Below are 17672 nucleotides of genomic sequence, written 5' to 3'. Positions count from 1 at the left end.
ACAAGTCCGATACCTCTTTGACAGCAAGCAGCATCAATGTGAAAATATTTGTCCATCATCACATCATCCTGATATGGCATCAGTGTATTTAGGACAAGAGTTTCATCTACAGCAGCGTTTCCCAAACTTTTGGCGGCGACGGACCCTCGGAAGCGATGAGAACCAATTCACGGACCCCCCCATAACATGACATAGTTACCTGATAAACATTCGCGAAGCGAAGCTCTTAGCGCAAGTCGATCTTTTCTGGCCCTCGCAGCTTTTTCAGACTGTTCGGTGATTGGCTTGTCATGACTTCGAAGAGGCAGGTTCCTTGAGGGTACAGTTCCTGTCTTGAGGCGCTTCCTTTCTGGGGTCCAGTCTGCATCGCAACGTCCGTCAAGTCACTTAACTATCGCGTTACCGACTTTGACGAAAGGAATACTGAGCTGGTGATAGAACTGTGACACTTACCACCATTCCAAAATCTTCAGGCTGAAAATGGTCGCTACAAACAAGCATACCAGAGGATACTTCCTTCCCGATCTTGAGCTGCTTCTGCCATATTCGCTTGCTGGAAAGTGCACGTGGGAACGCATGCAAACTAACTTTTCCCACAACAGTACGGTTCACGCACTGTGGAACGCAGCACATCTTCCTGCTTTTCCAACCATCCCGTTCTAAAATGGCTGCCTTTTGCTTTTTCTTCATTACCACAGCGAGCGTGGACGTAGGGCTGGCAAGCCCCCAAGTAAAGCGCTAAGCAGGAATCACCGCTGAGCTAATATCGACATCGGGTCAAGGTAGTCACGGTATAGCGTCCAACGCCGCACGATTTTCGCCCTCATAGGCCAGAGTTATTCGCGGGAACTTAAATTCGCGATTTTGGAGGAATGCGCGAAAAACGCGAAATATAATTCCGCGCAAAAAAGAAACAAAAAAAAAGAAAAAAACACTTCTACAGTATATACAGGGTGTCCCAGAAAACGTGCCATTGAATTATAATAAAGAAACTACGCCACCTAGAATCATGCGGTTAACGGCATTTGTTCTTGCTAGGTTTTTGCCAACTACTGGTGTGAATGTCATGTATGGTAAGTTTAATTATGTAAATATTTGCGAACTGAACTCGGAAATTTGCCAAGTAAATGTCACTTTTTTACCCCATGCACCAATATGAAGAGCGTGCCGAGTTCACTCAAGTTCATGATAATTGAATGTGATATTCACGAGCTATCCCATCAGAAAAAATAGCCGAACATCAAGCTTTTCGTAGCACCGAACCATAACGCGCGACGACTTTTTGAGTGCAATCGCTGTCAGTCCGAAGAAAGGAGGTTCCAAACCCAGCCCACAGAGTGGTACTAGAAAAAGCGACAGTTGCTGAAATTGGGAGAGGGAAAGTGCGATCCAACGGAAAGTCGGACGCGATAAGCCATACCTGTGTTATCTCTTTTTGCGTTGCTGGTGTGGGATTGGCTTCCAACCTCCTTTCGTCGGACTGAAAAGCATGATGTTCGGCTATTTTTTCATGTGGGATAGCCCCTGAATGTCCCTGCCAATTGTCATTAATTTGAGCAAAATTAGACACGCTCTTCACATTGGTGGAGTAAAAAAGTGACCTTCACTTGGCAAATTTCCGACTTCAGTTCGCAAAAATTCACAGAATTAAACTTACGTTACACGACATTCACATCAGGAGGTGGCAAAAATCTAGTAAGAACAAATGCCGTTGACCGCATGATTCTAGGTGGCGTAGTTTTTTTTATTATAATTCAATGACACGTTTTCTGGGACACCCTGTATATTCCTGCCATCGTGCAAAATGTATTGACTTCATTGCGCTTGACTTGACGAGCGGACGCATCGACGATGTACTGCTTGCATTCGTCGTATTCCTTGGATATTCCTCTTGGTACGCCCCATATATTTAAGTTTCATAAAGCCGTGGACAGGTGAACAGCGTAAGACAGTGTAAACCATTGGTTGCCGAATCCTGCAGCATCTACACGCTTAAAAACGAACTTCACCGCATAGCACGCTCCTAGCCAGCCATCTTCTCGAATGATATCGTTGTCTGCCCTGATTTGTTGAAAACGGGAGGCGTACGCCTTTTCTGTGACACTTATGCTGTTCATAACTGTCATAGAAAAGGCGTACGCCTCCCGTTTTCAATAAATCAGGGCAGATAGCGATGTCATTCGAGATAATGGTTGGCTGGGAGTGTGCTATGCGGTGAAGTTCGTTTTTAAGAGTGTAGCACAAACGCGTCTGGACTTGACCGCGCGTGACAGGAGATGATATGGGAGAGAGGTAAAGAGCGCACTGTAGAAGTAACACCTCTACTGAAGAGGCAACATTATAGAAGTTACAGTCTAACCTTGTGTCTCGCGCTGGGTTACTTCGAAGAATGAGCCTGTAACCAGCACAATTCATTTTTTACGTCTAAATTCAGTGTTACCTCTTCAATCTTTTCAGTTTTACTCCTAAATACAGGTAACATGCCTCTAAAAGGCATATTTAGCATTGGTAGTTTTGTTGGCTGCCTGCCTAGCACAAGTTGACCCTGCTTTTTCGTTTTTAAGGCAAGGGCAGTACTATTTTTGAAATGTGTTGTGGGCAAGCTTTCGCTTGTCCCATCCTACAGTTGACAACACGACTGCCTGGGTCCTTCAGCAAGATGGGCACAGCACCTGTTCTTCGTTTTTAGAGCGAAGCAGTGTTGTTTTTGTAACGCGATGCAAGGTGGATCAATAAGAAGATCCGCAGAAATAAAAAAGAAAAAAGAGGAGGGAAATAATATCAGTGGCGGATATTATACCAGATAATGCTTTATTATTACGCGGACTCACCGTTGGTGTTATCATGGAAATATTGGCGCAATATGGCAAAGTGGGTTTGCCAATATAGGCAGCCCATATTGGTCCAATATGGAGCCTAGTTGCACTCCCCATATTGGACCAATATTCGTAATCCTGGCAGCCTACATTGGTCCAATAGTGGACCAATATAGACGTGCTGCTTTGGTAGGCACAGGAACATGATAGCTGCTACCTGGTTCGACACGCCTACGCCGTCTGTAGTTCACATTGGAGATCTTGTTTTTCGTCATGCGCAATCCGGACGAGGCTGGGAACAGCAGCCAGTCAAGGCGTCAACCTTAAAAAAAATTGCTACAGAAAACAGCTTGACTGGACGAAAGTCATGGTAGATCACAACAGAAGTACGACAGGTGCATGTTGACTGGTGCACGTCGGCACATCAAGAGCTATGCTGAGTGCATCTGCGGTAGAGGCACGTGGAAAAATGATTCATATGAAAAAAATAGTGATGCAACGAGAAGTGTTTTCGCTTCTGGTGCTAACCGGTGCGCGAGTCCAAGATAACTCACTGCTGTGACATACCTGCGCCGAAATTGCAACAGCAACGAACTGTCTGGACGGCCTCATGTGCATGACTCGGTTGAATCTCCCCTGTGTCCTTCCACCGCCCCTAACCTTCAGTTCCCTTGCGTTCGTCCAAATAAAGTGTCATTCCCAGTTGTAAATCTGTCATTTTCCCTTCAGATCCTCCTGACGCATTTCTACTTCATCGTCGTTCTGTTGCACTTCAGACTCAAGGGGATGTCCCCTTCGTCACGTTCACATTAGAGAGTGTAGTAGACAGGTTTATGCATATCCGTTACGGTATCCGCTACGGCGTTGGTCTCATGGGACATGCGCGACGCTAGTGAAGCTTCGCTAGGTGGTGCTGGTGGTGGTGGTGATGGTGAAAGGGCTTGCAGTTGTCGGCCTCACGTATGTGGGCAACGTCATGACTGGGGAAATGTGCGTCCTGGGCCGACCTTCTAGGGGAACTGTGCCGACATATGTCTGAAAGCGTCTGAGGAAAACTGAGCTTCCCTAGGCTGTCGCTGGTGCGGATCAGTCCGGCGAATAGCGTACCGTGTTATTGTACACGCCACGGTGGCCGCGGGACTCCGCAAGGAGAAGAAGAAGAAGTGGAGATCAACTACGCGAGAAGCAAGATGGCGGTTCGGACTCACGTAGCATGTTCATGCTGCTCAAGATGATTGCAACTAACCCTCTCGTGGATGCAGCGAAGTGGATTGGAATAACAGAAGTCCTCAACAGCGTAACACCGAAAGGCTTCACGTTTCAGGGTTCGGCATTTACCACGCGGCAGCGCTACGACGTTAATTAACCGCAACGTCTCCTTCCACGGTGTACTAAAGGCTAAACCACATGGAGCGATTTTTGAGAGCGATCGTCGCGCACGGCGACGTCGCAACAAGCGCGACGAGATGGCTTGTCGCGTCCCGAACCACAAGACGCGACAACAACAACGCGATGTCGCGCACACAGTACCCAGACGCGCGAGCCGTATGCCTGCTCACACGACGTTGATAAACGTGTACAAAACAACTAAATATGATGACATGTTGGCTCGTATATCCCATATAACAAAAGCAGGCCTTGTGCCGACAGGAAGTGGAGGTGTATTGAATACTGACAGAAGAAGAAAGCGGCATGTCTGTAGGTGTCTGGGCATCATGAATGGGCATCAGTGAATGGGCCGTAATGGGCCGTAATGAATGGGCCGTAATGGCCATCATGACTGCGCACCCCACTTCGGTTTCTTCTTCGTTTGACGCGTTCTGTGTATTCTGTAGTAGCCTTCGTCACCGCCCCAGTCTTTTTTTTTTTTTTTTTGTAGAATCGTTTTCTTATTTTAGGCCGACATTGCTTTACACAACGCCATGATTGCACAGATTGACCTTTTTGCCAACTCCACCTTTTCGAAAGAAGTGCGTTCGTGACGCCACTGCGACTCAAATTCGTTCCCTGCGCTCTGCTTTCCGTGTCGCGCTGAGCGACCGCGACTCAAATCTGAGAGAGACGGTCGCTCGCGACGTCGCGAAGGAAGCACAGAGTGCGGCATCGCTGGCCCATCGCGAGACAACAGATGCGTCGTGCGACGCGAAAATCGCGTTGGTTGTCGCTCCATGTGGTTTAGCCTTAAACTGTTACCGAAGTCAATCTCGCGTATTCGGATTAGCGTACCGTGTACCGTAGCGGGAAGTTTCGGATGTAGTTTCATATCGGGACCAACAACGAAAATGCAAAGATTTTACCTTAGAGAACAAAAATAATCATCAAAATAAAACCAAAACAAAAGCGTAATGTTCTGTGAAATATAAGAAAATTAATTTTCGTAGTTGGTTTCCTTAAGACACTCTGCCATGTTTGATCAGAAGCCAGAAACACCGTAACTGCTCTACCGGAAGCGCGACAGTCCCTCTTTAGTGTAGATAAGAGAACACACTACATGCCACGCAAAAATAGCGCGAACACCCAAAAGAACGCAGAGGACACAAACCCGTTTCTCCATTTTCTGTAATCATCATGAACCTGGTGGAGTTGGGTGTGCTTTCACAAACTAAAGAGAGCTGCCTGCATTGGCTCGACGAGCACAGAATCGTCCCGAGGACCAGGAAATGTACCTTTTCTGGTAGCGCCTCTTTTATTGTAGGACACATAACCAGGTTCGGACTAAAAACGATACTTGAAAATATGCTCAGTTCATATTCCGATACCAGCATAAGGGACAGTGCTATTTTTCAAGCAGACTCATGGGAGTATGAAATCTCGTATCTACTCCCTACCATAAACTCCCATACTTACATTTTTTTTTTCTGCAGAGTTTGAAACATTGACGAAGCCGCCGGGCAACAGTCACAGACGCACCTGACTCACAACTTGCACCTGACAACTGACTCACTCGCCAACTTGTGGAATACCTGAGCCAACCTTGGTCAGTCTCGACGGATGCATATTCCACATGAACTGACCCACTTACAAACGTGTGAAATACGTAAAAGGCTGCCCTGACCTAACCTTAGTCAGTCTCGACGGGTACGTAATTAATAGGAACTGACAAGCTCACCAACGTGTGAAATACGTAAAAGGCTCTGCTGACCTAACGTCGGTCAGTCTCGACGAGTGCATATTCTACATCAACTGACTCACTCGGCAACGTGTGAAATATATAGAAGGCTCTCCTGACCGAAGCTCGGTCAGTCTCGATGGGTGCATATTCCACATGAACAAACTCACTCCCCAACGTGTGAAATACGTAAATGTCCTTCCTGGCGTAACCTTGGTCAGTCTCGACTGGTGCATTTTCTATATCAACTGACTCATTCAGCAACGTGTGAAATGTGTAAAAGGCTCTGGTGACCGAACCTCCTTAAGTCTCGGCGGGTGCATATTCTACATGAACTAACCCACACCTCAACATGTGTAATACGTAAAGGGCTCTCCTGACATGACCTTGGTCAGGCTCGACGGGTGAATATTATGTGTCAATTGACTCACTCACCACGTGTGAAATAGATAGAAGTATCTCATGACGTGAGCTTGATCCGTCTCGTCGGAGGCATATTCTACATGACCCTACTCACTCGCCAACATGTGAAATATGTAAAAGCCTCTCCGGTAAGTCTCGATGGATGCACATTTTACATAGATTGACTTGCTCACCAGCGTGTGAAATACGTAAAAGGCCCACCAGATGCAACCTTGATCAGTCTCGACGGGTGCGCATTCTACTTGAACTGACCCACTCACTAACGTGTGAGATTCGTACACAGTAAATTTTTTTACGCCCTTCCCGGTATGAAAAGGGTGTACTATGTGGACACACCCGAATTACACTTATACTACACTCAACTAAGCATCTGTGTGGGTGTAAAACGGGTGTAATGTACCAATACACCCCGATCACACTTATGTTACACACCATGCTAAATTTTGGAACCCTCATATCAGTGCAACAGGGGCGTATGCCGCACAATGCTCAAAGCTCCTTTAGTTTTATTTTTCATTGTGATAATCTTTGCAATATATATATATATATATATATATAACTTCTCATGTGTGTGTATGGATAACCGGTACATACAAATGGATGCGAGAAGATATAGACCATAAGTAACGGAGAGACTTGGGAAGCCGTATAAGGATGAACAACAATTGCTACTTTTATTGCACTAGCAAAATTAAATGGGAATTATGGGAACTACTAGAAACAGATTTACAGTCGTGTAGCCAAAATTAAGGGTCGACGTCTTGGCAGTCAGCGCTGCCTTCAGCAGGACTAAACTTGAAAATTGATGACAAGGGCTTGACCCCCTGGCTGGAAGGTTTACTGGCGCGGGTGACATTGAAATTAAAAATACATATGTGTATGTAAGTAAAGGGCTGATTACTGTGAGTGATTGTGAAATGAATATACGAAAACAAAAAGTAGAAAGAACCAAAGATTACGAACAGTTAGGAACAAACAAGGGAAGTTCGACAGCAGCAGCCTTCAACTGGGCTTGCAAATGTCGAAGGCAGGCTACTGTTGAAGTGTCGACTTGGTTAAAGCGCAAGGACTTGGCTTAGCTAGCAAAGCCTTTCTAAGCTCTTGGAGTGCACAGCTAGCTAAACTCGAACCCAGTTCCCGTGGCATAGGGGTTAAGATCATCGCTTTCCACGCCGGTGACACGGGTTCGAATCCTGTCACCGTCTGGGTTTTCCGAAGGCTTTCCCAACGAATGTCAGTTCCCCCGCAAGTCGGCTCAGGACGCACACTAACCCCCCTGTTCCCCACTCCTTCCTGCTGTCCTCCCTCCATCTGTCCACGCCTGTACGCCACTCATGGCCACAGTTGCTTCGCGGTGCTAACACGAAAATAAAAAAGCTATAAGAGTCTAGATAGTTAAGATGTTCACACTTGCAAATGCACGTTGCACTGCATCAGTGGAACCAGTGTTCCGTGAATTTTGTGAGCAAGCCTTCTTTTTTTCGTTTTTGGGGTCAATACACCCAATAAACACCCTTGTTTTGGGTGTAACATGTGACACCCCTGTTACACCCCTTATTGAGGTGTAGCATTTACACCCTTAAAGGTGTGAGTTATCTAACACTCATTTTACACTCATAGGGTCGTAAATAAATTTACTGTGTAAGATACTCTCCTGACCTAACGTCGGTCAGTCTCGAGGGGTACATATTCGACATCAACTGACTCACTCACCGAGGTGTGAAACACGTGAAAGGCTCTCCTGACCTAACCTCGGTCACTCTCGCCTGGTGCATATTCTACATGCAGTGACCCACTCACCAACGTGTAAAATACGTAAAATGCCCTCCTGACCTAAACCCGGTCAGCCTCGACAGGTGCATATTGTGCATCGACTGACTCACTCACCAACGTGTGAAATACGTAAAAGACCCTCCTGAGGTAACCTTAGTCAGTCTCGACGGGTGCATATTCTGTATCAAGTGACTCACTCACCAACGTATGAAATATGCAAAGGGCTCTCCTGACGAAACCTTTGTCAGTTTCGACGGGTCCATATTCTACATGAACCCACTCACTCGCCAACGTGTAGAATGCCTGAAACGCTCTCCTTACCTAACCTCGGTCAGTCTCGACGAGTGAATACTCTACGTCAACTGTTAATTTTGGAATTAACTGCATTTGTATTTTAACTGCAATTATCTACTTTTCATAATTTCCTGATTTACATTTTCAAATGTTGAATAAATATGCCCGTAATCCCTACACGTTTACAATATTTCTATTCACACAGCAACAGTAACACCGCTCCACTGATCAGCAGACAATCCCATATTTTATCCCACAGGTGGCCCACAGTGTCGCAAAGCTCCTCGTCCTTCCACAAGATGGCGCCCTCCCTATCCGTTATGCTTAGCAAGGCCGTCGCAGTGTCAACGAAGTGCTCAGTAGAGCGCACCACATACCAATATCAAACTCTTTGACAGCACGATTCGGTATATGACGCTCGTTCACTTCCATGCAACATTTAACTTGTGAACTCTCCCATTAATTTTCAAAAAATCAGTGGTCCCGATACGGAACTACACCCGACATTGCAATATGGTTTACTAGAACTCACTATTGTATAGGTTTCTTCGTTCGATGTTCTCATTTTGTGAGTGGTAGGGCTGCTGGTCAGTCAAAGACCTCTTGGTAGTAGTAGACTAGGGCCTGCAATCGTGGCGAGGTAATCGTAGCGGTAATGCGTTTGCGTGAATCATACTACTAATGCATTATATGCAAATGTAATGTGTCATACTCCTAATTTACTGCCTTTGCATGAAGTGCGTAATGATTGATCTTTCTAATTTCTGATCTTCAGTCTGGGTGCACCTGCGGCCTGCACGCCGGATTCGGGTAAGCTAGAAGGCAACTTTGTGCCCTTTGTGCTGACAGATTGCGCTATGGATGGTATCAGAAAGTTTCTCCAGTGAGTATGTGATCGCCTCTTTAACTTTTGAATATTCTTATAAGAAACAGACTACATTACATGATAAAAAAATTACGACATATAGTGCTCGGGTATTGTTCCGCTTGTTTATGATGTACCCATATTTTAGCAAATAAAAATGCCTGTTATGGGTGACCGGTCTAACAGTTCAACAATTCAAACCGTCCCAGTAATGCAGATATGCACAGTAGGGTTCGGAGCCCGGGACCCCGAAATCCCGGGATTTCAGCATAATTTCACGTCCCGAAATCCCGGGATTATAAAGTTTTGCTTTTCTGACAAAGTTTATACGTAGGTACGAGTGAAAAGGAAAGAACGGCATCTAACCGACTTTTTGTTCTAAGCGTTCCTTCCTCGAAAAATGTCATTTGCAATCCGAAACCGAACCTACCTTATCGTCCACGACACATTACAATGACGTTAGCTGCTGACTCATATGAACTACGCAAGTCATAGCGGAGAACAGCCCCCAAATAGCGTAAAACTCCCATGAAATCCGGAGGACTCTTCCAAACCTAGAACAAGAAATATTGCAGAATCTCTCTCTCTCTCTGCTCTTTTTGTTCTTTTGATCCGCCACGATGACGTATATATATATATACAAAGTAAAAAAAATAGCCGAAGCTCTGTAGCTGCACGTTGAGCATATGTTTACAATTTGATCGTGCACTCCCAGCCAAGGACAGCTGTTTCGCTCTACTTGGAGCTCGTCAGCCTGGCGTAGGGAAGTGACACGATCTTGGGTCGGCACAGCAGTGCGTCTCGGCGAGACGTCAATGTTCCACGGTGACGACGCCACCTTTGGAGGCCGCAGTGCAAGCCAGCAAGTACATATAAAAAGTAAAAAAATAGCCGAAGCTCTGTAGCTGCACGTTGAGCATATGTTTACAATTTGATCGTGCACTCCCAGCCAAGGACAGCTGTTTCGCTCTACTTGGAGCTCGTCAGCCTGGCGTAGGGAAGTGACGCGATCTTGGGTCGGCACGTGCCGACCCAAGATCGTGTTCGAGACCCAAGAGTCCCAAGACTGTCTTCGTCAGGACAATTTTTTTTTTTTTGTCCTGACAAAGACAGTGCCACTGTCGAAACGTCGACCATTCTTTTTTTAATCTATGTGTTAAATTGCCCATTAAATAAATTAGTGTTTGTTAACGTTCCTGTAATCAGTAGTCCAAGTCTTATTATTTCACTTATATATATATATATATATATATATACTACTGCTACTCACTATACTGTACTGTATATTGTATTGTATTGTACTGTATACTGTACTGTTTGGGGGTACCAAACGTATTACAGTAATACAAACATAACAGTGCCAACGATGGGAACACGGATTGTCTTTAGTAGGATTCCAGCATGCGGGTGCAGATATGACTGCTTTCCTACAACGAAATGTGAAAAGCTCTGGTGCTGTTTTCGTTGCGCTACGCCGAATCGCGTCGGACTATGATCCCGGTAGGATGAGGAAGCGCGGCGTAGCGAACGCTGGCTGTCGGCGCGCAACGCGGGCGGTGATGGGCGAACGCTACGTCGGACTCTAAACAAGCCTTTAGGGGCTTTACGTCGCGAGACAAGTGAGTGACGCCACAGTGGTCGGGTCTGTGGATAAATCTTGCCCATGAGGGTCTTTATTGTGCGCCGAAATCTCGACACGCGGCACGCCACATTTAAACGTCCCTCGCGGAAGACGGCGTGTCTAGAGCGACTTGCACCCTTCTAGCAAGTTGCCACTGTCCTCTGCCGGGTTCGAACCCGCGATCTTGGCATCAGCAGGCGGGCACGCTACCGACTGAGCCAGCAAGGGCGGTGGATGTCGAATGAAAGATCATCTTTTCTCGCGGCAATGCGCTTTGTGCTGTACATATGATTTAGCATCTGAGATATTCGTGACGTCCACGTCCCTCTTATAACGGGGTTAGCGTGTACCGCCTCCGGTTCCGGAGTATACGCGAGGTGATGCGCTGCCCTGAAGGACATACGAGTCAATGGTGTTGGGAAACCAAACGGATATAACTTTGTCCCCGGCAGGGTCCGTCTCACTCCACGCAATTCGTACGCAAAGTCCCACCTCCCACATCCTACCGAGTTTTAAAAATATTCAATTTTCGGCGCTCCCACAGACCGATTTGCTCATTATGTTTACTGACGATTTCAGAAATATAGTGAAGGATGATCCTCATCGGGCAAAAGAATGCTTCAGAAGAAGGTATAATGTGTCAATCAGTCAATACTTCAATGGCCTTCCAAGCTCCATGGTTGATGAAGATGCGTTATGCAAAAGTTCAGAAAAATTCGCTAAAGACTATGGTAGAAGAGGACGCTGTGAGGTGAGTTGGTTAATATGGCCACAGGATGGCAGGATAATATGGCCACACTCAGGGCCCAAGGAAATACTTTAAAATTCGTTTTTCACCTACTTGAATGTCTTTACATACCGAAACGTCAAACTCTCGTTTTCTGTTTCAATTTGAGCGACCTGGCCTTACGGTAAGTCAAGTAGAGCTAGTTCAAATTCTGTACCTCGTGTATTTCAATGGGTAATGTCTCACGAACGTAACACATACGCTTTTGCGCGGGGTACATCAAGCACCGCGACCAGAACTTCCGTTACCTTTAATTCTGTCTAGGTCGGCAACTGGCGCGGAATTGGATGGAGCTCGAGGAAGTGAATCTCGTTGAGAAATGGCAGGCAGTGTTAAGCCGACAGTACTCATAATGCGTGTACCGTACTGTACATTCGTACAGTTTTAGGAGCCTGCTGTGCGGTAAGGCTTCGCTTTTAGAATGTAGGACTGCACTCTTAAAAACAGAACTTAACAAAAGGTCAACAGCTGCAGTGCATAGTATTACGCTTCGTTTGCGGAGTGAATGGGGGTCTTTCTATAAAGTTTATCTTTCAGAAAAGCGTGTGCAGTATTAGGTATACAATAGATAAAAACAAACAATCATATACTTATATGAATGGACGTGTCTCAACACTAGAGCCGCCGATATTCCGAACAGATGCTGTTCTTCCTCTGGGCACCATCCTCATCATTGGCATGTTATTTGAAGGGTTAGGGATGATGCGTTAAAGGTACATCGGAATTGTGGGTAACAGCCCGGGGAAAAAAAAGGCCAATTCAGTCATTTACGACAGAGGTGAACGGGCCGCTTTGTTAGAGTGTGGAGGAGATTACGGATCGTGCCCTTCATGTGATCTTCGCATTTTTGTAAACGGTCTGGTGCAAAGATGCCTTCATTCACGTAATCCCCTACTTCCCAGGATATATCAAATCCCAAAATTGCCTGATCCTGGCTATTATTCACGTCGCGCAAATCTTGAGATTTTCTCGAAAGCTTCATTGTTTTGTCTTCCTACATTCCGGGATTTCAAGACTCAACGATAGCTCTGGAAATCTCCAGCTGGTGCAGTTGCGACGCAGAACTGTGAACAGTTAAAGGGAATGATAGGGTTTATACCACATGCCGCTAAAAGCATAATAACACAGAAAGAAATGAAGCTATTGTTATGAAATTTTGCATGTTCATTAAGCATACCCTTAGGCTTGACCTGACAGATTTTCTGGCCATAAGCTTGCTCACACTACAAGTTTCGAGGTGTGTTTCAAAATATGATGCACCTTTTCTCAATAACCAAAAGGTATATTTTTGTGATACTTGGTAGTTTTCTTCATTTCAATAGTGGTTTATGCCTGAACCTCGCAAATAACAAATCATATAAGAAGTATCAGTTTAGTCAGGAAAAAATATAATTTGAATTCTTCTGCACTGGGATGCCTTTGCAATTTTCGCTTGAATTGCATGACACTAACAGTGGTTTCAGTATATTTTAGATTCAGTATATTCCTGGATACCTAGAGCACATCTCTGCGAAATTTCTTTGCAATCGGTTGAGTAGTTCTGGAGAAAAGGTACCTTGACTTTGAAAGATTCACCTGAAATAACTATTTGAGAAAAACGCAATTTTATGTACATGTGTTGTTTGTAGGTACTTAGAATGCTACTGACGCGTACATTTTCCTACAGCAGTGTCTCAGACGATGTCCAGTAGTTGTTCGAAATCAATTAGACAGTAGCCAGTGGTGATGTGATGTGATAAAAAAAATGGGGATGTGAGTTTCGACGAAGTCAAACTGGCTACACCAGTACACTTCGACACAGAAAGTTCAAACAGATGATGCAATGAAAAAAAAACAGATATGATGTCCAGAGAAGAACAGAGGTGATAATGGCGTTCAACATGTAGTTCAAGAGTTCAAAAGCCGCGACCAAGTGAGAGTAAAATGTCGGAATCGCTCAAAGCACACACAAGACACATCACACATTCAGCGTGTCATAGGATGTCCATAAGCCCGGTTGCATGCAGAAAGTCTTCAAGCGCCCTTAGCGCCTTGTCGGACGACGGAGGACCTAACAGTTTCGTGATGTCAAAGACTCCGGAGTCCACACGATAGAGGCTTGTCTCTAATGCCTTTCGAGCATCAAGGTATTATTGACACCTGAGAAGGATGTGTTCCGCATCCTCTACAAGGCACACTCACTACAGTTCGGAGAGTCTCGCTTTCCAAGTTTGAAGAGGAGACGTGCGCTGTACGGTACATTGAGCCGTACCCTATGTAGGACAGTTGTCGTTTGTCGCCCGAAGAAGAGTGGTAAAGCGTAACCCTGGGTCGATCTTGTACAGAAGCGAATCCCGAGCCGATCTTCGTAACCAGGAGGTGTTGCACATTTGTTGCTTGAGCTCGCTCAGCATTCGCCCCGCGTCGCCTTTGGTGAAATAAATGGGCATCACTTGGAGGCGCCTGAGTTGAAGAGCCCGGCGTGCAGCAGCGTCCACAGCCTCGTTACCTGCAATGCCACAGTGGCTAGGGATCCACTGCATTTTGATGTCATGACCTTTTAAAAATGCTACATGGTGTGCGTGCAAGACATCTTGTGCTGCTGACGCCAGAGATCCCGTAGTAAACATGGTAGCTAGAGTCTGTAACGCGCATTTGGAGTCGCTATAGATGGTCCAGCGAGCAACCGAAGTTTGCGAGTTGATGAAACTTAACGCCAAGAGGACTCCATAAAGTTCAGCGGCCGTCGCAGAAGTGACGTGAGACAGCCGCACCGCTCTTTCGATATTGGCCTCCGGGATAACAAACGCACACGAGGAGCCGGATGATGTCGTAGAGGCATCCGTGAAAATCTGCATCCTGCCTGCGGAACTGTTTAGTAGCTCAACACTGAACTGACGAAGACCTAGACTTAGAACGCAGCGCGCTCGCTGAGCACTGCCAGATTAGAGACCACGTCATTGATGCACAGCTTCTTGACTGTGAAAGTGACATCACGAGAAGGCTCCTCGTTGAGTCATGGCACATACAGTCAACACTCGGAAACCTGAACCGGTCCCTGGGGACTTTACCCAGCATATATGTCAACGCACTTCGTCACGTGACCACCAAAACAGTAACCAGCCGGGTATAGAGCCTGCCGCACCCTGGCCTTTCCGTCACCCCTGAAGAAGGAGCCGATTCGGCTCCGAAACGTTGGGACCCCTCTTTCGAGCTAACTTTGGTTGGAGCCACGTTGATCCTGTTGAACTGACGAAGAACATGCGTTGGTATCTCTTTCTTTCCAGGGAGTCCAGTCACACTAATTCTTGCGTCAGGAGACTGTAGGACGCAGCATTATTTGTCACAAGTAATAGTGACAAAAAGAAAATAGAAAAGTCGGCGTAAAATGAAGCGCAAACTGTCTTGAAGGGTACGTAATCAAACGCCGCCTTCGCCATTTTAATTGCCAGAGGTGCGGTGCTCTTTGGCGCGGGATTTAAAGCGCTTGGAGCGCACGCTAGGCTTCGCCGATGCACCTGCTTGTTCCTCGAAGTGCGCTTATTTTTCCTTGCCAAAAATGAAAATGTGATTTTTTTGTAGATGTATCCTACCATCGTTCGTTTGTCCGTTTGAACAATCTGTGATTCTTCGTCCTCGGCTGTCTCTCGAGCATCCTAATAGAGTACACATATTTACTTCCTTGCGGAAATAAATATTTTTGTTTTCAGAGGACGACTTGAATGCTAGACATCTTAATGCAAACAACTGCGGATGTTATTGTCCTTATATAGATACCCCATAGGCCATAGAACATTGCTTTGCAGGCACTCACTGTAATTACACAACAGAGCAACTTCCTCTATAGACGGTTAAAACCAAAACGTGCATTTTCTATCGAGCTAATTTTATGGGAGAGTCCATTACAAACGAGTCGATAACAATTACTAAATGCCGACAATTGTGGAGGCGTAACCACACCTTCGTTTGACTCTTTTTTTCTTCTCTCCCACTATAACCCTCCATTTTCTCCGCAAATTATAGCGCGTAACGAGATTGTGGGGACTGATACATTCTTCGTAATATCAGGTTGTATTCTGAAGTGAATCACTTTTCGTTTTCGGTGCATCACGTATACTAACTGGACATAGTGGAGAATAATTCTCGAGGCGATGTACGTTAACTGACGAATGTAGCAAGCGATGAAGCTTTGATGTACTGACATAGCACAATGAGCACATATGAGTGCACACCACAATTCTGCGACCATTGTGTGGAGGACTTTCTCCACAGTTTTCCTGCAGGTGTAAGCTGATCTACATCCCGTGCAATGCCACAGAAAAGATAGAAGGGTGTCAAGGGATATTTTAGGGTGAAGTACCAGAATATTTTGACTCTTAGTGATAGCGATCCACTTTTGGCGCAATACCATGAATATACATTTTGTGGCAGATTATGAACTTGCTCAACAGGAACTCTCAGAATTGTATTTCCTGCAGATACTCGTAGTTGTACATCAATAAGTCTACGGTGGGATATTTTTTATTAAAACCGCTGAAAACCCCAGTGTCGGGGAACTAAAATAACAAACACAGACACATTGCACTGACTGGCGAACCAAGAAACTTTATTGTCAATAACATCCGCTTATATCCTTATCTTCCCGATATTCGCTTCGCGATTCGCTCGACGTAAGCGGATGTTATTGACAATAAATTCAGTGCAATGTGTCTGACTTCGTTATTTTAGCTCCTCGGCAATGTTTTTTTTTTTTGCGCTTTTAATCATGATCTACCGAACCGCCCAATTTTTAACTCTTTTGGACATTTTTTGCCACCCTTCATGTGCCATCCAGAATACTATGCGCTTGAACCGGGTACCACAATGCTCGTGAGTCGGGGTATGACGTTCAACACGAAAAGACACGTGCTCTGGAATGTTGATCTCCACCGAGCGCGAACGGCTGCATTGTTGTCCTTTACTGTGAAACACTGAACTGCCGCCGAATCAGAGTGACAAAATTTCTGTCCCTAGAAGGTGAAATCGTCTGAAAAGAGCTATGTTCCCGAATATGAGACAAAAATAGGGGCACCCAAGGACAAAACATTTCTCAGTATTTTTAGCGTTCAAAATGAATTACTTGGAAATTTGGGATACAGCAACGCTGCGGCAATTCATAGGCGTTCATAGGCGCTACTAAAATAAAAATTCAGTTTAATTGTGCGTAAATTAAGGTGGTACCCCTCACCAAAACAATTAACAGAAAAATAGAAAATTGACAACTGAATAGACGAACAAATGTATTGAACACGCAAGTTTAAAAATTTTTCACACAAACTGCACTAACAACCTCAGGGTGTATATCTAAAGAAAAGACATTACACGCGCTCAATGTACTGGATGAAGTACACGTCTGTAACTCATGAACTAGTGTTTTTTTTTTCTCAAATTCGGTACGTCGTATGCTCATCATATTCTAACAGGACTGAAATGCCACGAATATTACTGCCCTAGTTTTGCCAGTGGTTCATAATGGGTGAAGTCCTGTTATCCTGTGATTCTCCGTGTGCAACCCCGAAGCCAAGAAATCGAGAGAATTACTCGCGAGTCCCAACGGTACAACAGTTATACAGGGTGTATTTTTTTTTTCGACACAGATTTTTCATAAAAAACTATAAGGGCTATAGACATTCTGTTTTCAGTTCTATCATATCTCGGCCGGTGGGCGTTCTTGGCCATATGTTGCTCAACCGTCAAATGACTAATTACCTAAAAATCGTCACTTAACTTTTTAATTATAAAAGCTACGAAGTTATCTCCATGAGAACATCTGTTCCTTTCGGTGACCTGATATCGTAGCCGTTTTCAGAACAAAAAGCGTCCGCAAAACATTCGTGAAGGAACACATTTTTTTTCTTTATTTTGTTCATTGCGCATCTTCGGAGACCCGTCTTTCCTTCACCCCCAATGTGAGCGGGGAAAAGAGCATACTGTCGCCTCTTGCGTCCTGGAAAAAGATTAACAGA

The 17672-nt window shown here is 45.3% G+C and overlaps 1 protein-coding gene across 1 annotated transcript in view; it reads left to right on the top strand.

Annotated features, from left to right (window-relative positions):
• LOC135385697 (uncharacterized) overlaps positions 1–13379 on the top strand; it is a 62280-nt gene extending 48901 nt beyond the window's left edge. The window contains exons 7-9 of the mRNA XM_064615166.1: positions 9191–9298; positions 11481–11652; positions 13317–13379. Coding sequence (XP_064471236.1) covers positions 9191–9298; positions 11481–11652; positions 13317–13379 — 343 coding nt within the window. The remainder of the gene's footprint in view (positions 1–9190; positions 9299–11480; positions 11653–13316) is intronic.
• Positions 13380–17672: the final 4293 nt, after the last annotated feature.

Source organism: Ornithodoros turicata, chromosome 1 (genome assembly GCF_037126465.1).
Source record: "Ornithodoros turicata isolate Travis chromosome 1, ASM3712646v1, whole genome shotgun sequence".
Taxonomy (NCBI): Eukaryota; Metazoa; Arthropoda; class Arachnida; order Ixodida; family Argasidae; genus Ornithodoros; species Ornithodoros turicata.
Note: the sequence above shows the minus strand (reverse complement) of the source record. Positions and strands in the feature narration are given on the sequence as shown.